The sequence below is a fragment of the Nelumbo lutea genome, chromosome 8 (genome assembly GCF_056320005.1).
Source record: "Nelumbo lutea isolate HS-2025 chromosome 8, American lotus-T2T, whole genome shotgun sequence".
In the NCBI taxonomy this organism is placed as follows: domain Eukaryota; kingdom Viridiplantae; phylum Streptophyta; class Magnoliopsida; order Proteales; family Nelumbonaceae; genus Nelumbo; species Nelumbo lutea.
The window spans coordinates 16,430,060-16,455,378 of record NC_142691.1 but is presented as its reverse complement, the minus strand read 5'-3'; the positions used below and the strand labels follow the sequence as shown (position 1 = coordinate 16,455,378).

The following is a 25,319-nucleotide window of genomic DNA, read 5'->3' as shown; positions in this document are numbered from 1 at the left end:
CTAGCCCAGCTATACTGACATCTATAATTATCAATGTTAATAACAACTTAAAACTTCATTTTGATTATATGTTAATAAATCAAGTGTTTTTAACCAAAAGTATTTTATATATTGTCTACCAAATTTACCTTTCTAGACATAAAATAAAAAAAAATACAAGAAAAACCAGGAAACCTTTATATATTATTAATTCTAATCAGTTCGGAACAGCAAGAATTGGTCTTGACCCAATTACTAATTGGTACAAAATCACAGAACCAGAACCAATAGAATCAGCTCAGTCAGTTCAGTTTGGTTGGATAGAAATGACCCATTGACAGCCCTAGCTGTCAACAGAGTCTGAAAGTCTGAGACCTAATCATGATCCAATAATTTCAGATTTAGAGTATCCAATTGCATGAAAGGATAAGATTCAGATTTCAAAAACTGCATCTATTTAATAATGGGAATGGATGCGGATCTAAGCCTATTTGATCCAAGTCCAAATAAATTTATATAATATTTATTCATATATAAATGTGTTTTATTGTATAAAGTTTGTAATTAATGTTTTATATTTATATAAATTTATTCTATAGGTATAAGTCAAAGACTGGTTTTTTTTTTAGTTTTGATTTAAAGATTGTGATTTGTGAAACATACTTGATCCAATCCAAGATACCCTAGGCCTGATAGAATTTTGCATTGAACACGGGTTGCAGTTTATTTTTTTATTTTTTTTAAATGGTTGCAGTTTTAATAATCAGATCAGACTTGGATGTGGCTGGATTCAATCTGAATCCAACATCATTACCTTACAACCCTATCTAGAAGAAATTTTTTTATCAATTATCTAAAAGAGATAATACTCAGGGCACTGGTTTCTATTTTCATCACTTTGTGCATTATTTTCCATAGCTTTGTGCTGTAACTTATAAATCCTTGGGGAAAGAGGATTTGCACATCATTTGGACTATAAGAGGATTTCCAGGTAATATTGTTTGTTCATTAGAACTTAGGTTTTGTTTCAATAGTAATAAACTAACTTATGATTTCTAAAAAAACTCCACTTAAATTTCCAAAGATGAACTCAACTCTAAATTCAGAACCTGAACTAAAAGGTTGTTTTGACAACATGTCAGTCAACAGTTTTGCCTGTGTATATGAGTATCACATAACCTCCCCCATATAATATAATATATACACATTCATAGAAATTGATAATATGATGCATTATATCATATGGTTTCAAAAAAATGTATTAAATCATCTTATTGTAGAAATTATATATTCTGGAATACGATTATATGATTATAATAATATTACATAAAATATGATTTAAATTGTTCTGTATATTTTTATATAATGTTTATTATGTTATACTATATAGCATATATAAATAAATAATACATCACATCTTAATATTATATTTTGATAAAACAATTACGTATTATATTCCATATCATATAAAATGTTATAGAATGTTTATAATTGTGTAAAAGATATAACTATAATATATATTACATATTCAGAGGGGCAAAACTGTAAGATAGCTATTTTTAAAAGTACCAGCATGCAGAATACCAAACAGTTTAACTACATTCAAGGGTCCACAAAGTAGAAAAGATATATGAATGTTTAGATTTCAGAATTATTGTGAAAACTTCTTTTTTTGCTTTTCACAGATCAGAGTTCAGGTTTACTATACACAACCTTATATACCCAAATTTTTCAAAAGCAAGGAAAAATGTGTACATCCCGGTAAATGAGATCAACTCCTGTCATAGTCAATGAACTCAAAATTGAAACTGGTTCTAGCTGTATAATTTTGTAGTTAGATTATAGTGAAACTGAAAAACATTACTATTTCTAGTCCTACTTGTGTGTCATTGGAGTTTCTATGCCTCCTTCCAGGGAAGAATAAGGATACTTTTGGAGCTTGAATGAGAATTTTATGGAGTGAGAAACCTTTTCCCATATATTGGAATACATGGAGAGAGAAAAAAGGGAACATGATAATTTTGAAGTGCATTCCTACTGTTTGAACATGGGATATACTCATTTTCAGTGAGGCTGATCCTGGGATGGAATTGAGCCAGTCTTGGGATAGTGGATTCTAATGTATTGGTTTACAAACTTTTGTATAAACGGATAAGCCTCACTGTACAATCTTGTACTATATGAAACATAATAACAAATAGGTGAAATAAAATTGCAGCTTACATTCAAAATTTGTTTGAGAGAGGCCTTATTTTGATTAGCAAAAGTTTGAGAGAGGCATTTGGCAGATGATTCATTTAAGAATGCTCAAAGTTGATTCAGATCACCTTTAATATATCAGTACATTATCTTAAAAAGTATTTAGAAAAGAAAATCCTTCACTAACAGCCAAGTACTTAGTACTCACATAAGTGGTGAATAGTTTACCAGAAGACATTGTCAATTATTTCTGGTCACATCTTTCTATTCAAGGTAAAGTAAAGGTTTAGCATTCAACCAGAGATTTTTTATCAAATTTTGAATTTTTTGGATCTCAAACACATCTTATCTAGACTGATTTTTTTTTTTTTGAAGAATAAGGTAAGGTATTTCATTAATATGCAAAAAATAAAATAAAAAACTATTACAAGAGAAAACCCTGTACAAAGAGATTCTGTACCAGGGAAGATAACAGACCCAATCACACCTAACCCAGAACCCACAACAAGCATACCAATAAAATGTGAAGACAGCAAGGATATTTCCTAGGTTGGTTCTATCAAATGTTAAAGTTGTTGGTTAGCTACTAATCTTATCTGCATAATTAAGAACTACAAAGCAATGCAGTAACCCAGTGTTAATTATGAAAGGATTTTGTCTTTGTAAAGATAAACATCTATAGAAGAAGAGCTCAAGTTGCGAAAGTAGTTGGAAAAACCTTTTAAAGAAGGCAACTGCTGACACATTTACAGATGCATTTAGCCGAATGGACCCATCCCAGAGCTTTTCAGCATTTGTAGTAGCTGCTTTTCCAGCATTTGACTTACTTCCACCCAAGTTAGGAGAGCCACTGTGTCGATCATGTTCATGTTCATGGCCAACATGAGTTTTGGCAGGACAACCAGCATTTTCAGGTGGAACTTTTTCCCCAGAAGAATATTTTGCAATGTCCATGCTTGGTCCTTCTGTTTTGCTTATATTTTTGAAATGGTAATCTCCCAGATCTTGATCTTTACCCTTCACCTTAGCATCCAAACCCATATTTGAAGGGGCAGTATCTGATCTTACTTCAGTTTGGGAATTTTGATAAGACCTGTCACTTTCCTTTCTATCAGTGCACAAAGAAGTTTCTATCGAGACTGCTCCATTGCTTGGGCCGTCTTTGATATCTGCCATGTCTGGAGATTGACCACTCTGTTTCATCTCCATGGGAGTCTCAAATTTAGTGACATCCTGCCCAACAGTTTTTCCATCAAAATTTACAAAATGAGTAAGTTTGTCGTCCTTAATGAAGCTCTTCTCTGACATTCGCAAGGGTCCCATATTTGCAGAGGACATTTGGTGTTTTTCCAATGTCAAATTACCTGAAGTAACAGGATTCCCATGAACATTGTTTGCTTCATCCATCAAAGCAGGACCAAATGTAGCCTTCCCCATACATGCGTCATTTGGGTTCAAGTATGATGAAAAGTTAGGGACTTCAGCTGGATTGAATGTACTATATGTTGGGGGTCTCCAACCAGTTTCTGGAAAATCTCCAAGTGATGACTTCAGCAGTGGAGAAGGTCCACTATGACAGAAGGATTGAGGTAGTAACATGGAAGATGTACTATTCACTTTTTCAACAGCAGAATTTGCAAAGTTTGCATCATTAATCTGCCAACTTGCTGAAAGTTTACTCGGATCATGAACTTGGTAGTTTCGAAATTGTTCTAATCTAACATTATGCTCTTGGGGAGTCTGATTTGAAAACATTTCCACAGCATTCTTATGCACATTTACCTCTGAAACTACATCGAACTTAGGCTTTGGACCCGATCCTATAGGTAAGTAATAATCCAAAACTTTGTTCCCTTGTTGATCCAGTGTAGTTGCTTTCCTTTTTTTTCCTGATTCAGGAAGAAAATTCATATCAGGAACACCTGAAGGAGTTGGGTGTAACATGTTCTTCAAATGAGTAACCTGAGGCCCAGAAGGACCCGTTACTTGACCTGGGAATATCATGTTTTGCTTCTCATGCCACATTATTTTGGTAAACTAACTCCCTTACTGCCCCTACCTACTACTAAAAACCATGGCTCACCAAGATCTGCAGCCAAGACAATGAAAACAATAGAAAACACATTGAGATACTGTTAAACACCAACCAAGGAAAATAAGACAGCAGCATATTGTTAAGTAGTAAATGTCCTTCACAGATTTACAGAATAGACTAGATCCAACCCACCTTTTATTGATATTAGCATAAATAATATTCAAATTATTAACAGTATTATTTTTTGATAGGTAATTATTAAAAGTATTATAGAACAATAACTGAAACAACTGAACCCAATCATGAAGCTAAATAATAAATACCTTCCATGGAAACAAATTTGTTTAGAATTAAGCTCACATCTGGAAAATGAATCCTTTAGCAGTACCATTATAATTAAGTAAAACATGACAGAAGTTATCCCAATGAATTTGTATTACATGTAAGGCAGCTGGAGAACCAGTGAGCCATTAACACAACCATTGCTTTCATGCTATTTTAAACCATTGCTTGGAGACTTTTAGGTCCTAATAGCCACCCAACTTCTTAAGTAGATTCAACGATATATCCTTTTCAATTGTAACGGTACGAGCAACAAGAACTTTCACTTGGTGAAATGGAAACAGGTCCATAAGCCAGTTGCCTGGGCTTCAGAAATATTTTCCCCTTAAAAGGGGAAACTGGATTTAATGTTCTGTAGGAATCTTTAAGGAAAAGGCTCATAGCAAGGAAAATATTACTGCAAACATCATAATTAGAGGGTGGATCATTGAATAATGACAGTGATTTCAATTTTTTATATCAGCATCTAACAATTATATTGATAATGAAACTGCATAAAGTCAAATAGAGATAAGACCCCTTATCCCCCCCCCTGGTTTTTATTCCTAGAACTGTGCCCAGAACATTTGAACTCTCCCCCCTCTGTTAGATGCCTCTGTACCCATCTGTTGGATCAGCCATCTGCTATAGCATCAGCCCAACACCCTATCACCAGCCTTGAATATCCTTCAATAATCAACTCAGTGAGGTTAATATTCCTTGCCCTTTGCACGCCCTCCATTACTGCCATAACTACAGCCCTTAATGAATCTAATATACCAACTAGACCTGAGAATAATGCAATAACATGATCCTCATTCCTGATAATACCACCCACTCCTAATGACCCCAGGTTTCCCATGCCACTACCATCAAAGTAAAGTTTTGTAAACACTTTTTGGTGGCATCCAGCTTCCACAAATCAAATTCTTTTTGATGATGTCCCTACCACTTCCCTCCACTTTCTGATGATATCAAGTGCAAAGGATGAAAAGTTCTTTAAGGATTTTACCCAATGAATCACCCTTATAGTGATGTATTCGATAATTGCTTCCTTACTTATTTCTTTCTCATTGAAAATTCTTGCATTTCTTTCTTCTCATATTGTTCAAATGACTGCGGTCCTGATGCACCTCGGCAAAATCCTTCCCTTTTTATTTGTCCAAACAAATGTTGAAGGAGCAAACAAAGATTGCATAAAATTTGAATTTTGGAGGACTCCACCTGCAACCAATGAAGAGAAAGACCAAACCCAAATACAGGGGAAAAAAAGGTTAAGAGATAAGTAAGTGATAGTAGGTCCCACCATTTACTTTGCAAAGAAGACACCAATGAGGGGGTAACCAAGAGGAAGGTCTCCTTTTTTGAAGCAACAAGTGTTAATCTTTCCAAAAAAAGAAAATCCCAAGAGAAATGGATGCAATAGAAAGAAGCACAAGAGAAGGAACCTGAAGAAGAGGGAGTCCAAGAAATAACACTCAATCAAGGAAGACTTTATCCCTTAACCTTTTCCTGGATGCTGGTCCATAAGCTGTTTGCAGGCAGTCACAGAGGTGATTTACAAAGAAACTAGCAGCAGATCCTATTCACTTCCCCTGCAGTAGCTCTTCTCCCCCCCAGAAGGGAGTGTGACTATTTGCTGCAGTTTGATGATAATTTCAGAAGATCACTTGTTCCTCCCTTGGTAGCTGGAATAGGGGGCATCTTCAGGAACTTAAATGGAGACATAGCGTGTGTTTTCAGTGGCCTTATATCAGCTGCAGATGCTTCTGAAGCAGAGACTCGCTCCCTTCTTGAGGGCTTAAGGACTGCTAAGAGACTACACTTCAGCAGTTCGGCCCCTTAGCTGTTGAAGGAGACTCTAGAAACACCATTAGGTAGGCTAAAGGCATGGAAGAGGGTCCGTGGAGGATTGCTCACCTCCTGTCAGAGATTCATGAGCTGTCATCTTTTCTGAACTGCTCTTTTAGATGGATCCCCCTAGAATAATCAAGCAGCTGATGATTTAGCAAAGCCACGTTTGGGAAGGAATTTTTTGTATAGTGCTGATCCAATGTTTGCTTAATTGGTCTGGGCTGCCCTCTTTGTTTTTGAGGCATGTTGTACATTCTTCCCTTTTCTGAATACAAGTTATCTTTTCCTCAAAAAAAGAACACTGGGAAATTCTTAGTCCATCTGAGTCCCTTACGCATTTGAAGGATTTCAAATTTTCTCCACAGACTATAAAATCCAAAATTGCCACAGCCTCACAGGTAGCTAAATCATCAGCTTTTAGATCCATTCCCACCCATCTCTAGTTTAACACCACAAGAGAGATGAACCAAAGCTCAACTTTGCTGGCTGCAGCATTGGGAATTCGGATCAATCAGGAATAAGGGTAGTTTTCAGAAATGAAGAGAGGTGATATAATGGCTCGATATTCAATATAAATAGGTCAGGGAAGCTCTATCAGAGCAGAGCTAGTGGCTGTATCATGGTCTAAGATTAGTTATATCAATGCATTGGAACAATTACATGTGGAAGGGGGCTCTAAAAGAATAATAGGATTGCTAAGGAAACCCGATACAGCATCATGGATCTATAGAGGAATCATGAGAGAGATAAAGCAACTAACAGAAGAGATTGAAATATTCTAGAAATGGACACCAAGGACTACCAAATTGTATAGCAGATGGGTTATTAGCAAAACAATGAACCAATAGGGAGCAGCTTTTCTAGGGTGTGGTCCTTTAAGGACTTGTAAATACAATTAAGGATGGCTTATGATCATGTTGACCCCAGTTGATTTCAGAATGGAGGTAAGTATCCTTAATATGGCGAAATAACTTCATACAACAGAAACTAGGCTTTTGTTAAGGTAGAAACAGTGTTTTGAAAGCGCAAGGGCCAATTTGCGCCTGAGGCGCAAGGCAAGGCGCCCGCCTTTTTAAGCAAGGTGCAAAATTACAACAAAAAAAAAAGCTAAAAAAAAAGTCAGAAAATTCAAAAAAAATGCCAAAAAAATTTTAAAGATGCAACGAAATCAAAAAATATTAAACATAATGTTAATAAAAAATATAAATTTTAATTTTAAAATAAATGTTTCAAAAAACCTATTACCTAAAATTAAAATACATAAACATAGCACGTAAAGTGTATTCAAATGAAATTTTAAAAATAAAAGCAAACATATAAAGCATTTTCAAGCATGTAAAACCCGCAATCTCCATTTCTCCTTGATTGCATTGCTTCAAGTAGCTAATGTGGTGTAAAACATATTGCATTCTTGTTTCTATGAGTCGCCTTTGTACCATGCCCGTCAAGGCAAGCCCGAACAAGTCTATGTTAGGGTCTGAATTTCTTATTTCTCACATAAAAAACAATGATTTTATAACTTTCATTGCCTTTTAAGAAGATATTTTATTGCAATGAATGAATGAACAACATTAGCAAATAAGAATTTCAGACCCTAACATAGACTTGTTCGGGCTTGCCTCAAGGGGCGTGGTCAAGGGTCCGGGGGCTATCTGACTCAAAAAAAAAACGCAAAAAGCGCAAAATTTTAAAAAAGTGCACGCCTGGGCTGAGGCACAAGGCGCATACCCCAAAATGCGCCTCGCTTGTCCGCCTAGGCGCGCCTCAAGCACACCTTTTAAATCACTAGGTAGAAAAATACATACAGAATATACAGAAATCGAAGGAGGCAATGACCTCTAACAGAAACTTCATGCAGCATGTTGGTTCCAAAATTGGCATTTTGTAATGGAGCTAGAGTGTGCTTTTGGGAGAATGATTGATTGGATATTGGTAAGCTTTGTAACCATTGTCATGATGTTTAGAGTAGTGATTCACCCTACTTGTTGCCAATTGCAACCAACTTAGGTCTAGATGTGTAGAACAAAGAACTAATAGAGAAACAAAAGAAGAGAAGAGACGACATAGAAATAAGATGAAAACCCTAGGCAATCACACCAAATTTTGTAGAGAACTTTCTTTGTTCATTAGCAAAATTGTTCTTCAAATGAGCCTTCCAAGCTTAATAAGAAAGAAGCTTTGAAAGGAAGAAACTTGCCTCCCAAGTTAGCTTGCCCAACAAGCCACTTACAAAAAGATGCTAGGTTATACTAAACCTGCCCCAAACAATCACATACATAAAGCCAAACAAACAGAAATTACTATACTAAGACCTGTTCCAAAAGATACACCCCCCCAAACATGCAAAATTACAAAAATACATTGCTGTCTAGAAAGGTAATCAAGTCAAATAAGTCCTGTCCAGCAGCAAACTCAACCACACAAAGAGCACCTTAAGGTGGACTAAAGACTCTAGGGTCTTCCCAAGTTGATTCATTGCTAACTCAGCTCCCATGTGGGCCCTATGTCATCATAATGATGCCAAATAAGCATACGAGTATCTTTCGTTCTCTTTTAATACACCTTAAGTTGATCCTCATCATCTCTCCCCGGCTTGGAAAAACTTGGCTCTGTCTAGTAAAAGGAAGGTACCTCTCATACATATCACAGTTCAGGTGTTGGAACTCATTGGCAATGAGCCAAGTGCAATCAAAATGACGATGACCTTTCCATTTGACAAGAAACTTGTGATATCCCCCATGTCGTATTGAAACAATTTGATCATCAATAACATCTTCAATCTCTTCCTTAGAAATGGAGGCTGTGGTAAGCAGCCTACAGGTTGGTCCATATTGGTTGCATCACCATTATACAACGTTAAATCCTCCACATTGAACGCACTACTCATACCCATATCATCCAGCAACTCAAGTACATAAGCATTAGAGCTAATTTTCTTCTTGATTTTAAAAGGACCCAAATTTCTTGAATGGAGCTTCTTATAAACACATTTAGGGAAATGTTTTTTTAGATTAATGAGAGTAGTTTTATTAATTAAAAAAATAGTAGTACATTCAGCCTAGGAAGAGGCACGAGGTGTTACCTCCCCCTAGGACTGAGTCATAAAAACTAAACAAACACAAGCCTGAAACACAGTTACAAAGTGGCCCAAAACAGATCTCCCCTTGACACCCCTTGCTTGGCCAAAGAATCAGCCATTGCATTTGCTGATCTGCTGACCCACTGAAACCTGACTGACATATTCCTTGTCAGCCATTTAACTTTCTTTAACAAATCCCCATAGCCCTAACAAGCTGTCTCTGGACTTGTCAACCAGCCCACTACTACCTTGGAATCCCCTTCTACTATCAATTTATTCACTCCAAGTGAACTGGCCATCTGTATACCTTGTACCGCTGCTAGTATCTCTGCCCTTACAGAATCACCAACACCAACTGGTCCTGAAAATAAAGACAACATGTTGCTATCTTTGTCTCTCAGAATCCCTCCTATTCCAGATGGCCCTGGGTTACCTTGGCAGCTACCATCAAAATTCAGTTTTACCACTCCATCCAGTGGGGATTCCCATTCAGCTTGTGATTTGTTCTTTGTGGAGACTGTAGAAGCCACTGCTGCCCAGTTTCTCCTTTAAGTCATCAAAGGAGTAATCTGCCAACAAGTGTGAAGATTTTAGCCACAAGACTGTCCTTGTCATTATGCATTCCTTAATTTCAGCAAGACCTCTTTCCTTTTCTTGAAATATTCTAGCATTTCTCTCCTCCCATAAAGTCCACAAGGTAGTGGCTCTGATACATTTCCACATTAACTTCCCTCTTTTTGTCAATCTCCCAAAGGCAGCCGGAATGAACAGTAGCTTTACTTCGAAGGGCAAGTTCCACCTGCACCCAAATAGTGCAACAACCCATTTCCAAATATTGGCAGTAAAAGAGCACGATATCAATAAATGGTTACAGTCCTCACCCTTCACTTTACATAAGAAGCACCAATTTGGGGACAAACACAAGTAAGGTTTCTTCTTTTGCAAGTTTTCCACCATATTGATCTTACCCAAGTAGGCTACTCAACAGAAAACTGCTATTTTAGGAGGAATTGGCCTTGACCAGACCTCATTAACAGGGAACACCTGAGAGGAGGGATTGGAGCAAAGGGCTTTAAAGAAAGAAGCATGAGTGAAGGAGCCAACCGAGGTTAGAGACCAATCCCTTTTATCCAGGTTAGGGGGGTCCAAGCACACTTAGTCAAGAAGCAACAAGAGCTCTGAAACACAAAGAAGTTCTTCATCCCTTAACCCTCTTCGAAACCCAAAATTCCAGTTTAAATCCAAAGGGCGAACCGGGGGGGAACTTAAAGAGGGAGATGGAATAGAGAGAAGGAAAGCGGTCATTTAGGGGTTAAGTGCTCACCCAAATATCTTCCCAAAAAATAATGGAGTTTCCAGAACAAGCATCATACCTTACAAATTTGAGGAACTTTAAGAGAATACCATAAATAGCCTTCCAAGGTGTTGTGAGCAAAGCCCTTCGGGATACCTCCGCGTCCCAACCTGACTCAGAACAGCCATGGATACTCTTCACTACTTCATGCCACAACCTCTCCCTCTCCAAGGAACACCTCCAAATCCACTTACCTAAAAGAGCTTCATTCTTACTCACCACATTCCCTAAGCCTAGGCCTCCTTCATTTTTGCTTCTACTCACCACCTCCCACCTAATCAAGTGATCTTTTTGCTCTTGCACAGGTTCGTATAAGAAGTCCCTCATCAGTTTTTCCAACCTCTTTGCCTCCCTTTTAGGAAATCTAAAGACTGACAGGAAGTATAAAGGCAAGTTGGCTAGAGTTGCTTTAATCAAAGTAACTCTACCCCCTAAGGAAATATAGTTTCTCTTCCATGTTGCCAATCATTTTTTGAACTTTTCCACCACCGGGTTCCAAAACCTACTTTCCTTTGGATTTGCGCCTAAGGGAAATCCTAGGTAGGATAGAGGCAATTAAGACCATGTGCAATCTAACGAGGTTGCTATAAACTCCATCTCCCCTCTACTCAAATATATTCCCACAACACAACTTTTCTCAAAATTTATCTTCAAATTTGAGGCCCTCTCAAAGTGAATTATCAAATCCTTCAGATTTCTTACCTCCATCAGATCACAACCTTCACAAAAGATTATTATGTCATCTGCAAATTGAAGATGGGTTACTGAAACTCTATCTCTACCTATTCTCCACCCTCTTAAGGATCCAGCCCTATCCGCTTCTGAGAGAAGCCTACTAAAAGCATCAGCAACTAAAGTGAATAGGAAAGGTGACACGAGGTCACCTTGTCTCAGACCCCTGCTAGCTGGGAAGAAACCGTTAACTACCCCATTGACTAGGATGAAGTAATGGCAAGAGGAAGGCAATCGTTTATCCATTTGCACCATCTATCCCCAAACCCACACTTCCTTAGCACGAGTAATAAGAAACCCCAATCCACTTGGTCGTAAGCCTTTTCAAGATCTAGTTTACAAGAATAACCTTTACAACATGATCTCCTCATCTCCTCCACACATTCATTTGCCATTAGGATCTGATCTACTATTTGTCTCCCCTGAACAAAAGCTCCTTGGGCTTGGCTGATAAGACAAGGAAGCACCTTTTTAATCCTCAAAGATAAGACCTTAGCCACAATCTTGTATACACTAGTCACCCAACTAATAGGTCAAAAATCCTTTGGATGCTTGGCCTCTTTCTTCTTGGGAATTAAGGCTAAAAAGGTAGTGTTAACTCCACGACTAATCACTGAATTATCTTCAAATTCCTTAAAGACCTCAATCAAGTCTTCCTTGATTATGTCCGTCCGGCCCTGGTGCTTTAGATCTGTTCATGGAGAAGACAGATTTTCTTATTTCTTCCTCCTCAAAATTCCTTTCTAGCCAGCTTCTACTCTCTTCTGGAAGCCTCTACTAGGTCACACCTTCCAACTCCACACTAGGACCTAGGGGCTTCCTTAATATGGATTTGAAATGGTCAACAAAACAATTGGTTATCCTCTCTTGGGAATCAAGGACTAGTCCATCCACTTCCAGTTTGGAAACTAGGTTTTTCCTTCTCCTTCCATTGGTTAGTTCATGAAAAAATTTAGTGTTCCCATCTCATTTCTTCTCTCAAAATGACATCTAACTCTCTTTTCAGCTTCCATCTCCAATCTCTATCTTGAGAGTTATGACTCTTTGGGATTCCTTCACATCTAATTCCTCTATTTGGGTCATCAAAGAGGATTTTAATTCTTCTATTCTTCCAAATAGCTCCCTATTCCAATCCTTCACATGTGCTCTCAAACTTTTTAGTTTTTTAAGAAATCTTACTCCTTTCCACTTCACCCCCCTTAGGTCTTCTCTCCACCATTCCTCAGCCTTCTTTACGAAATCCGGGTGAGTTAACCACATGTTTTCAAACCTAAAGGGTCAGGGTCCTTGCCTAAACGACTCCTGTCCTAGGCCAATGGGGCAATGGTCAAATGTGACTCTAGGTAGAGCTCTTGTTATCAAGTGCTCCCACTTGTTTTCCCAGCTTTCATTGAAAAGGAACCTATCTAACTTGGTGCAATTTGGTGTCTCTTAAAAATTGGACCAAGTATAGAGGGCTTGCAACAATGGGAGTTCCTTCAACTCACAATTATTAATGAAATCATTGAATCTCTGTATGCTGGTTGTAATGACCTGTTGGGGGTTATTTGATTCATTCGTAAAACAAATTACAATGAAATCCCCCCCAAGCACCACGGGCCATCCCAAATCCCTTGAATCCCATAAAGTTCTTCCCAAAAATCATTCCTTTCTCTATATTTGCTTGGTCCATAGACATTAGTTAGTGCCCAAGTAAATCCATCCTCTACCATCTTGAATTTTAATGACACTGAAAAATTACCTATTAGCTCCTCCAAAACCTCCACCATATCCTCTCTCCAAAAAGTGGCAATGCCTCCCGAAGCCCCCCAAGAAGGTGCTGAAACCCAACTTACTCCTCTAGATTTCCATATGCTTCTTGCCTATCTTCTATCAATATCAGCTAATTTGGTCTCCTATAGCATCACTATATCCGGCCTTTCTCTTCTAAGGAGGTCCTTAATTAGCCTTCTTTTCCTAGCACTCCCCATGCCCCTCACATTCCAACTAATGATTTTCATGGAGATAAGAGAATTGACTTCCCCTTTTGAGGTCAGGCCCCTACTTGGAGGCTTTCCTTCTCTCCCCTCTTCCGCTAAATTCTAAATCTCCTTCTATATCTGAGATCAACCTTTCCACCTCTGATCTTTTCTTCTTCCTTCGGTTGTTTATTGTTTCAGATCTACTTAAGACTGCTTCTTTTATGTTCCGCCCTTCCGCAATTCCTTGATTTTCCTCCAAAGATTCCTCTTATTGCCTATACTCCTCAAGGAAAGCACAAATCTGTCCCCAAATCCTCTCTAATTCCTCCCTCTGCATCTTTCCCAAGATTGATTCATCCCCAACTTTTTTGCTACTTTGAACCCCTGTTTTTACTAAAACTTCTTAAGGCTCGTATTTTCCTACCACTTCCTCTTATTTCTTGTACTCCTCCAAATACATACAAATCTGATCCCAGATCTTCTCTAATTCCTTTTCCACTTGTTCTTTGGCCCCCTTGTCCCCACTTAAAAACTTTCCATCCATGGTTGTTGCTTCAAGTTGAGCTGCATAGGTACCTTTTCCAGGCACAAAACCCACGTCAGTATCAAAAAACGAATTGACAAGATTACCTGAAAGGTTGTGGGAAGGGGGCAATGACTCCGAAGAGACGACACATGGGAGTAAGGTCACAGTTAATCCTTCCAAAATAGGTGATTGTGGATTCCCATTGTGTTCGATCAATGTTGTTTTAGTCCTTGCATCAGAGTCTGTCTTAAGGTGTTGTCCCCTGATTGATGACTCTGTGATCGGTGACCGAGATGTGTTCTGTTCCTCTAGTCCTCTATCGATGTCGTACTGCTCTAGTGAACTGGGAGCATATTTAGGAACCGGTATCCCCTACCTCTCCTCTATAATAGTTGTGGTAAACTCCATTTCCTTGGGTAGTTGAGAGTTCTTCTTCTGGGCTGAGTCAGTAATTTCAAAGCCATCATTTTCCAAAAGTAACAGCTCCGTGTGTAAGCTCTCATCAGCACTGAGTGATTTTATCTTTTTAAGTTCCACACTTCCGATACTTGAGGAACCTTCCAAATCTGATCTTGAACTGCTTTCTTCCTCTGTCGCACAATCTTCAAAAGGGTCTGTAACCTCCTAATTTACCGTCTCTGGAATGAAAGAACACCCTGACTCCACAGTCGTCGAGTGCTTCTTGAACCTCAGGATGCGCCGTTCTAGGGAGCTGACTGTTTTCTTAGAGCTTGGGGCCCATGCCCAGTTCTGATTTGCCGCTCCACTGCAGCTAGGTTTCTTTCCTGCGAGTGGTGGTTGCCTCTTGCTCAATGAGGACGATAATAGACCAACTTTTTTGTCTATTATCAACCCTTTTCCTTTAGTCGCGTGCCCACTTAAAGGGGCACATGACTTCTTAAAGCTTGGGTCCACCTGTTTTAAAACAACTGGCCCAGTCAAAGTAAGAGGCCCTTTAATTTCAGATGGGCCAGGGCCCAAACCCCCAACCTCTTTACCAATCACGTGCCCACTTAAAGAGGCATATGACTTCTTAAAACTTGGGTCCACCTGTTTTAAAACAACCGGCCCAATCAGAAGAAGTGGCCCTTTATTTTCAGATGGGCCAGGGCCCAAACCCCCAATCTCTTTACCAGTCATGTGTCTACTTAAAATTTCATGTGGCTGGTCTTGGTTCACTGGACCAGAATAAACCAGCTCACAAGACCGGTTTGAAACTTGAGCCCTTGCCGACCTACGCTCAGTTTCTTTTGAAATTTGAACTCCTGTCTCATATATGACCCCATTTAATCCTCCTGTCACAGTCTGAACATAGGATCTGCCATCCCTCTGCCCACCCTGCCATGCTGACTTTCCCCAAGTCTCTATGTTTTCCTCTTTTTCCTTTTTCTTCTTGATTTCCTCATATATGACTTAGCCCCTTTTGTAGTTACTGAATTGCCTTGCAACCCACGTAACCAGGCCTGTTTTGTCCCTTCGTCCCTCCCTCCATAGTTGGGCTTCAAAGGAGGTAGCAAGCCAGACAGGGTATACTACACCATTTAAAACAACCTCTAACTTCTTTGGGATGTCACTGGGTTTAACTCCGGCTAGCTTCAATGCGACTGAATGAAGATCCAGATCAAAGACACCATCTAGTCTTGCATCACAGATTATAGCAATGGACTATAATACCTCCTTCCAAAGATTGAAAGGTAACCCAAGCAGTCTGACTAATACATTGTCCTCAATCTCAAAACTTTTAGTATTTGAGAGAGGACACCATTTCGAGACTGTTGCAGCACCAACTTTTGATTGAATATTTAAAGCTGAAATCTCTACTTCAACTTCACCTAGATCTATCAGAGCTTTACAAGATTCATAAGGTGTAATCACCATTGGTTTTGGAAGGTTTATTTCTCTGAGTACCGACTGCACAATACCCCTCCAATCCTTTGGTGGCCTTGAAGTTTCCTCCACAAATTTCTTCTCCCAGTCCTCCTTTCCTATTGTTGCTACCAGTTTACAATTTCTTTTTCCTTTTTCTACAATCATCCATTTCCTCTCAATAGATTCTTCTCTCTTTTGTTTACACACTTTCTCTTCCTTTGCCACCACCTCTATTTGTTCTGATTTCAGCTGTTGAGTAAAATCACACAGTACCTCTGCCACTGCCTTCCATCCAATTCCCCTTCTACCTTCTGGGAAGCAAACTAACTGCTTCTTTCTTCCCCCAAAGAATTCTTGCAGAGTTATATAGTGTCCTTTTGCATTCTTTTTACAATCCAACTCATCTTTTTCTTCCATCTAAGTTGAACTCCATAAAGCTCACTTGTTTACCTCTACAACTTGCTTCTGAAAAAAACTTCTTCATCCAATCGATCACTTCCAAACCTTCCAACAGAATTGTAGCTTTCTTTGCCTCCCTAATCTTCAAGCTCTGCAAGCCTTTGATTTTCAACTCTTCAAGGATGAGGTCTTTTGCTTCAATCTTCATTGCTTTCCTCCATCTTGTAACTTCTACAAACCTATTCTCCATTAAGGTTGAGGTTCTGTTACAGCTCAGTTTCTGCACCTTCTCCCCCTTCTTCCCCAGCTAGAAAGATATGGTCTTCTACAGAGTTTCTACAAAGTTTACGCCTCTAGGTATTATCTTAGCATAATGACCCGAACTGATTCGTACCTTTTTTTTGATAAATGATGAAGTTTTATTAAGAAACAGAGGGGGTACATCAAAGTTTTACAAAACATCCTAAGAGGGACACAAGGTGTGAACCCAAACAACAACACAAATTACAACTGAGCCAAAAAAAAAGTTCAGACTTATGCACCCTTCATTAAAATCAGAACCATTACCATGTCCCCTTCATTAAAATCAATAAACCTGTGTGTAAGTTAGCATGGGACTTATAGGCTCCATTGTTGGTTGCAATCTTCCTCCTAACCTCATCATGGATCTCCTTAATGTGGTATTGTGGTTAGCAAAATTTTCTGCATCAACACTTGGTCTTGCCTCTGATGGCAAAGGAACTAGATCCATAAGCTTCTTAGGCTGAATTCCATCACTATCTCAGTTGCAACCTGCACTTCTATTCATGGAGCTATTGTGGGCACCACCAAATTCCACTGTGTAACATGATCACTCATCAAACAACATAGTAAATCCCCCAAGCTTGTAATCACAACTTCAGTTTGCCCATCAGTATGAGGATGAAAAGCTGAAGAGAACTTTAACTTAGTATTCAACATACACCAAAGAGTCCTCCAAAAGTAACTCATAAATTTGACATCTCTATGTGAAACAATAGTATTGGGTAGGCCATGCAAACGCACAACTTCCTTAAAGAATAGTTGTTCAATGTGTACAGCATCAGATGTCTTGCTACAAGGAATGAAATGAGCCATTTTAGAGAAGCGATAAAGACAACATAGATGGGACCATGCCCCCGTAGAGTGTCTTAGGGAGGCCTAGAATAAAATCCATGCTAAGGTCTTGCCAAGGAGAATGTGGAACAATGAGTGGAGTGTACAAACCATCATTATGTTTTCTTCCCTTTGCTAGCTAACATACACGACGTTGCTTGATAACCTTAGCTACATCCCTTTTGAGTCTTGGCCAATAGAAACGATCTTCAACCATGGCAGTGGTTTTGTCCCTTCCAAAATAACCTGCAACATCCCCTACATGTAGTTCCCAAATTATCTCTTCCCTAAGTGAGGTATTGGGTAGACACAAATGAGTCCCTTCGAAGAAAAAACCATCATGTAATGAAAATTCTGGGTATGTTGCTTGCTTTCCTGGCTGCAAATCTACATAGAAAATGTTGAAATCTCAACATGTAGGGTAGTCTCTTTTGAGCACATCAAAGCCTACCACTTGTACAACCATAATAGAGAGGACATAGACCACTTGGCTAAGTGCAGCAGCTATTTATTCTCCTTCCCAGCCTTGTGTTTGATCACAAAATTGTATTCTTGGAGGAGTGCAACCCATTTGGCATGTCATTGATTCATCCCCTTTTGAGAATTGATGTGCTTCAAGGCCTCATTATCAGAAAAGAGAACAAATTCTTTGGGAATAAGATAGTGTCGCCAATAACGCAAATCATGCACTTCAACGTAAAAGTTCCTTGTCATAGGTGTTGTATTTTTGCATGGCTTTATTAAAGTTTCTCACTAAAGAAAGCCATCGGGTGACCCTCGTGGCTAAGAGTTCCTCCAATCCCAACATGAGAGGCATCACAAGGTACTTCAAAGACCTTTGAAAAGTCTAGGAGACGAAGGACTGGTGCTGCTGTCTGTTAGTCCCTTTTTGATCTCTTCGAAAGCTTTGGTTGTTGCATTAGACCATAAGAACTAGCCCTTCTTCATGCAATCAGTTACAGGTGCCATTGTTGTACTGAAATTCTGAATAAAACGCCTATAAAATGTAGACAATCCATGAAAACTTCACTAGCAAACTGAAGAGACAGGGAAGTAGGAACAAGGTAGATCTCTTCAACTTCAATTAAAATTGAGTAGCAAATAAGTTTTTCCAAGAAAGTGTTCTAGAACCAACAAGCCTAAATCCTCCACATCCTTACCATGTTTAAAGGACCCAAATTTCTAATAGCTCCAACTAAAGGATTCTATCTCCCAATTTTGAGGTCAGGCACTCGAATCAAATTCTATTCTCTCATCAGGACATTGCTTGCCTCGTCACCTTTGAAAGTGAACAGAAAAAAACCAGCAATCAATCTTCTCACCCGAAAAGGTTTCTCAAGTCGCCATTCAGCATCAGCCCACTCAATCTTCTCCACTTCTGGGTTGGAATTAACAAAGCGACCAACCAAGCTGCGCTCCAGTAATCAAATCCAGATTCACTATCACTTCCTTCATAGTTCAAAGGTCGACCAGTCTTCACACTGCAGTGTCACATGTGAATGAATTGCAATGTCGAATGACAATATGGACAATCTGAATGGTCCACTAGATTAACAACATTGCTAAGGAGAATAAGGAAAAGCTACGGACAATCTGTTGAGAACCTTGCTGTAACTCCTTGACTTGAGCAGTTGAGCTTCCAAGGCATCAACCCTTTCCATGATCATGTAAATGAAATCATCCCATTTCCTATCATTCAATCTCCCTCTAAAGTTCTTCTCACTACATGTTGTCATAGTGTTGATCCCTTCTCTGATAGCAAATTGGTGCAACCGTGCAAGATCTTCGTGATTTAGAACTATTCTTGCAACCTAGGTCTAGATGTGTATAACAAACAACGTACAAAGAAAGAAGAGAAGAGAAAAGATAAAAATAAGATGAAAACCCTAGGTAATCACACTTAAGGGTAGGGAAATCACACCAGATTCTGTACAGAACTTCTTTGTTCATTGGCAAAAATGTTCTCCAAATGAGCCTTACAAGCTTAATTAGAAAGAAGCTTCAAAAGGAAGAAACTTGCCACAAACAATTACAAACATAAAGCTAAACAAACGGAAATTAATAGACTAAGACCTATTGTCAAACATAACCACACCCCCCCCCCTTCGAAAGGAAGAAACTTGCCACAAACAATTACAAACATAAAGCTAAACAAACGGAAATTAATAGACTAAGACCTATTGTCAAACATAACCACACACCCCCCCCAACAAGCAAAATTACAAAATTACCCTTACTGTCCAGAAATATAAGAAAGTCAAATAAGTCCTGTCCAACAGCTAACCCAGCTCCCATGTGGGCCCCACATCATCATAATGATGCCAAATAAGCATAAGATCAGCTTTGGTTCTCTTTTTATACGCCTTAAGTTAAACCCCATCACTATCCCTCCCACGGTTTAAGCTCTTTGCTAGGAAGCATTTCATGAGATGTGATGGAGGTAGATTTGGTCCGACCCCCTGGCTGTGCAACACGTGGAAGAAGACGGGGTTACCTGGCAGGAACGTCAGATCGGCACGGTGACGTAGCACGGCCATATCCTAAATAAGAGGCCCGAGCTCCCGAGTTCCCCAAGAAGAGGCCCAAGCTCCCCAAAAGGAACCCACACTTCCTTGAGGGTGAAACCCGAGCTCTCCCTAAGAATCCCGAGGTTAACAGAGAAGCCCGCGAGGGGCAAAGCCTAGACTAACCCACCTCGGGTCAGTCCGGACCGTATGCCGGCACCTCGGAACAATAGGACATACTCCCATTCGAACTCAAGACTTCACCTCGCGCACCACTCCGACACCTCGGCTCCAGGTCGCGCAACTGTAAAACCGTACCTGACAGGTCCGTACTCTGAGGCAGCACGCCAGGCTGGTCTGGATCTGACAGATGGAAATCACTCCGTAACGACCACCTGCTACCGCCATCTCAGTTGTGGCAAAGACGGCCCTAACAGAGAGGACAGTGGCAGTTGTGTCTGCCCCTCCCCCCCAAAGGCAGTTATACCTGACCTGCCAGAAACTTGGGAGTGAGTGCACCAAGTGGTTATAAAAGACCTTCTTCCCCCAGAGAAAGAGATATGTGATATTTGTGCTTTCTGGTCTTGAAATCCATTATTTTCCTTGCCTTCTCAAGAATATTAACTTGAGCTTCGGAGTGTTCTTACCGGGTTCCTCCCCGGAAATCTCTAGTTTCTTCCTTGTTTCAAGCATCTTCAGCTCCATCAGAGGCAAGGTTACCGACAGCTAGGACCGACCTGATTGCGCATCATCAAGAAGCTAAATACCCTAGACAATCTACAGAGAAAAAGACCATACATCAATCTCTCCTCGGGCTGGTGTACCTTGTGTAAAGCCAATAGTGAGCGTTGTTACCATCTTCTTGTCTTGTGCCCTATTGCTGCCAACTTGTGGGAAAGGTTGTTTGATCTTTTTTGAGTGCAAGTGGTTTTTGCTGCTACAAATTTGTGATCTCTCCGACCCTACCATTTTCAAGTGGCCTAAGAGAAGGGATAAAATCTTGAGGAGATGTGCTAGAGCAGCGTTGGTCAGGACAGTTTGCGAGGAGAGGAATGCCAGAATTTTTAATGATAAGGAAAAGAATGATGATATCTGGGATTGCATTTTTAGTAGGACCATTCTATGAGCCAAAGCACTAGATATTTTCTCTCTAGTTTCCTTTGATGATCTATGGAGGAATTGGGGTGCAATAGCAAGGAGCTCAACGTTAATGGTCAACAGGTCAAGCCTCTGATAAAATGGACTCTTGAAGACGACTTCATTAAATTCAACTTTGATGGTAGTAGTCTAGGAACCCGTCTAGGAACCCAAGCCTTCAGGAGTAGGAGGGGTGTTCCGAGATGTAACTGGCAACACAGTTGCTATATTCTTGGGTCCGCTAGGTGTGGGGGATTCAACCAAAGTTGAGATTCAAGATGTTTTGTAGGGGTACAATTGGCTAAGGAGATGAGTGTTGACAGATTACTTATTAAGGCAGGGGGGTTCCAGGTTGGTTATTAGTTGGCTAAGGTCTCTGGAACCTGTTGTTTGGGCCTAAATGAGAGAGATGAAGAGGTTTAAATGGCTCATTTCTAACATGACAATGTTCAATGGGAAAGGAGATCGGCAAATGGGCTACATGATTGTCTAGCTAAGCAATGGGTGCATAGGAATAACCTTTTATGGGCTAAACTATAATCTTTTGGTATTTTGAGGCTGCACCTCATGCCTTTGTGTGGGAAGATCATTGTATCACTTATTTTTTATATACTTTAATAAAATTTCCTCTTTACTTGTCAAAAAAAAAGGTAGAGTGCTTAGTTTCCAAACCCAAATCAAATTATAAAAGTTTTTGGGAAAGTTCTGGACAAATCCTTTCCATTTATTAAAAAGATGCACTACTTCTAGAGTTCCAGTTCTTTTTAATTGGTTTCAGTGATTATTGGTTAAGTTATGGATAACTCCTAGTTTCCGCTTACTAAAGATACAATGCACTACTTCTCAGTAATAAATTGCAGGCTTGCAAATACGTTCATATGTCTACATGCCTACTTATTGTTCCTTTTCCACCATGAAACTACTAACTAGTCTAAGTATCCTTAGATTTGGCCCTCCTCCGTTACTTCTTAAATCTGGTGATATTTTTTCTTCTTCAGAGTTTCAGGATCAAGAAATGAGCTTCAGATTCATAATGCTGATACAAGGAGGGAAAAAAACCATATACGGAAGAGTAAAAAACTCTTCATGTGAAGTGAAAACATGGAAATAAATAATGAAAATGGAAGATTCATAATGCTGCCTTAGTTCAAGATATGGGTTCATGTGAATTTGTTTATGTTGATCAAGTATCAACTTTAATTTTGCTTTCTACTGCCTTTCTGTAGCTATTGATTTTTTTCTGACCTTCATGTAAAATATATATAATCTAAAGGTTACAGTAAAAGGAAAAGAGATCAACAATTCAAAAGTGGAATTTTCTTCTTTGGAATATCATTCAGATGCCACACAATGAAATTATTGCTTATTAAATGTGGAGGATGTCTGCACTCCAGATATACCTGTCTTCTATTGTATAATTTATAGTTTTATGTCGAGTGTGTATGTCTGTGTTGAGACCACTCATTATGGCATAATGGGATAAGAATCTAGCTGTTTCTTCCTCAAATTAAATCCAACATTTTTTTTCCGATTCAGTTATATGGTGCAATGAGACAGACTAGGTACAATGAAGTTCAGGTTACTTGCAGTTGTATATCTAGACGTGGGCAAATATCCAGGCAAGAAACACCTGGATCTGCAGTGTTTGTTCCTGGAGACCGGAGTCACTAGACATGCACTGCATTGTTGTACGCACAATCGGTTGCTTGAAATTCACATAGTCCCATATTATAAAGTAATTCTATCCATGGAAGCAAACTATAGATGCAGCAATACTGCAAGAGCGTGATGGATGTATTCCAGGTTTATAATTAAGTACACGGCTAGTCGAACTTCAAGTTAAAACAGATATACATTTCGGGTTTGTGCTGAACTCGTAGATGCAGCAGAGGTATTTTCCTCCGTAGTTCAGTACTCCAGTGAAAACAGATAATCTCTCTATGTTGAGGAAAAATGAATCCGATCTGTGAGCCACATCTAACTGTGCATCTATAATTTGAAGAAAGCCTTGAATCACTTAATAAATTAACACAGACAACAATTTTGCCTATAATATCCAAGTATCTAAGAAGATTTTAAGCATTAAGCAGATCTTTTGGAATATATAAATAAGACAAGATCCATAACTTCATTTATCATTCAACAGCAAAGGTGGTGAAATGAATCAAGATAGAAAGAAAGAGACAGAGTGAGAAAGAGATGCAGAGAGACGCAGACATGGGGAAGAGAGAGAGAGAGAGAGGGTAAACCATTAAAGAGAACAATGCAGGAACAGAAAGATGAATCGAACGGGAAAGAAATAGTTTGACGAGCATATCACCTGCAACAGTGGGAGTGACGGCTCTCTCAGATTGTTCGTCGCAGGCGCTAGGGCATCGAATGAGAAAAAGTAATCGTCAGACCTCATCCATCTCAACATACACGTGTATGTATTCTTTGACTCGACTGTAATACGATCGAATTCGGATCAGACCCAGATACAGCCGCATCTGATTGGATTCGGATTTAACCCGGATTGTGCCATGTGATGTGTCATATTAAATACTGGCCGCACATCACCAACTTCCTCCAACCACTCCAAGGCATGGTAAGCTATAAAAAGGGGTGTTCCACGCTTATTCACACTTACCCTCTTGCATTCAAAATCCCATGAGAATTATCATTGGCAATTAAAGACTAAGTTTTGAGCCCTTATCAAGCCTGGTCCAATCCCTCTTTGGCACTTGGCTAACTTGACCATTGGAGTCTCTACCCCTAGGATAACACCCGGGGCCTCTAATGTGTACTCTCCTCCTACTTATAAGTCGAGTTCGTTGCCATCGAATACCAATGAATTTCTCTTATTACCCTCAGCCCCATCTTTGGTAGTAATAATCGGCGCCATCTGTGTGAATTTTTCAAGACTTCGCTTTAAGGAAAAACTTAACATAATTAATCAAATATCTAACATGGTCGATAAGCAAGACCACACTCAAAATGCTCATAACTTAGTTACTATGGACCAATTCAAACTAGTCCTCGACAGGCTAAACAACCTAGCCCAAAGATTGGACGAGGTGGGGCATCCAACAAGAGGCTGCCCGCACGATGGTCGCCTCGTCGGAAGCCAAGGGCAATACAGTGGACACTCCACTCATGTACCACTAGGCCAGTGCCCGATCGGCCCCAGGAAGGCTGACCCCTCGATGTCCAACAACAGCAATCAATGGGCCAGCAAGCCCCCGTCAAAGACCTCTTGGCTCCCCATGATAACTAGGACGATGGCGGGCATTCTGGCCACTACAGCCCTCCTTCGAGGGCTAGAGGCCGATGTTACACCTCTCCCTCACCAGTGTTAGATCTTCACGATCTTCTCAACAATCTCCAAGCTCACAAGGCTCATGACGTGCCAGCATATGAGCACTCTGGAAAAACAAGGCCGACCCATTCCACGTGAGAGAGAACCTGGACGAGGTCCAAGCCTCTATCAACCGATGACTCAGTGACCATCAAGCGCATATAGGCGCAATCCAAGATCAAATATGGCTGGTGAAGGTGGGCCGAGGCGATGCCTTCACTGGTGAGAACCCCTTGTCCACTCGGATTGATTCCATCACCTCGGAGTTGCTCCCACTTCACTTCAATGCTCCCACTCTAGAGACTTACTGTGGGAGCACAGATCCAGATGACCACTTGGAGAGCTTCAAGGCACTCATGCTCCTCTATGGGTACTTTGATGCCCTAATGTGCCAAGCCTTCCAAGCCACTTTCAAGGGAGCAGTGCGCAGATGGTTCTCCATGCTCCCCCTCAGCCCAACTCCTGTGACCAGTTTGCCAACATCCTTCTCTCCCACTTCGTCAGCAATCAACGATGTTAGAAGATTGTCATACCTCTTATGTCAATCAAGCAAAAGCGCGAAAGAAGCTTTCGGGCATACATTGACTGGTTCAAGTGAGAAAAGCTCGAAGTAAGAGACATTGACCCCTCGATATCCATGCATGCAGCCATCAACGGTTTTCGGCCCGGACCCCTCAAATGGTCCCATCTCCAAAACCCCACCTAAGAACAAGGCTAAGTTCTTGAAGAAAGCACAAAAGAACATTGTTGTCAAGGAGGTCGAGGCCAATGAGCGCCTCCAAGAACCAAAGGTTGAGACCAACTGAGGGGTCACAGACATGAAGAGGAAGGATAGGGAAGGCCGCAGCAATGACCACACCAACAAAGACAATAAAAAGAGGCTATCGACCCCTTCCTTC

The 25,319-nt window shown here is 39.9% G+C and overlaps 1 protein-coding gene across 8 annotated transcripts in view; it reads right to left on the bottom strand.

Annotated features, from left to right (window-relative positions):
* The window catches only part of LOC148843012 (uncharacterized), a 67,129-nt gene extending 43,609 nt beyond the window's left edge, over window positions 1-23,520 (bottom strand). For 2 of the 8 annotated variants that reach the window (XM_088959652.1, XM_088959644.1), the window contains exons 1-2: window positions 23,404-23,520; window positions 2,897-4,267 (exon numbers count right to left, since the gene is read on the bottom strand). In XM_088959652.1, the coding sequence (XP_088815778.1) occupies window positions 2,897-4,203 (1,307 nt within the window). In that variant the 5' untranslated portion in view covers window positions 4,204-4,267; window positions 23,404-23,520. Of the gene's footprint in view, window positions 1-2,896; window positions 4,268-14,144; window positions 14,861-22,937; window positions 23,073-23,332 lie in introns of those variants that run through there. The other 6 variants (XM_088959648.1, XM_088959645.1, XM_088959649.1 and 3 more) reach the window with 6 other exon arrangements.
* Window positions 23,521-25,319: the final 1,799 nt, after the last annotated feature.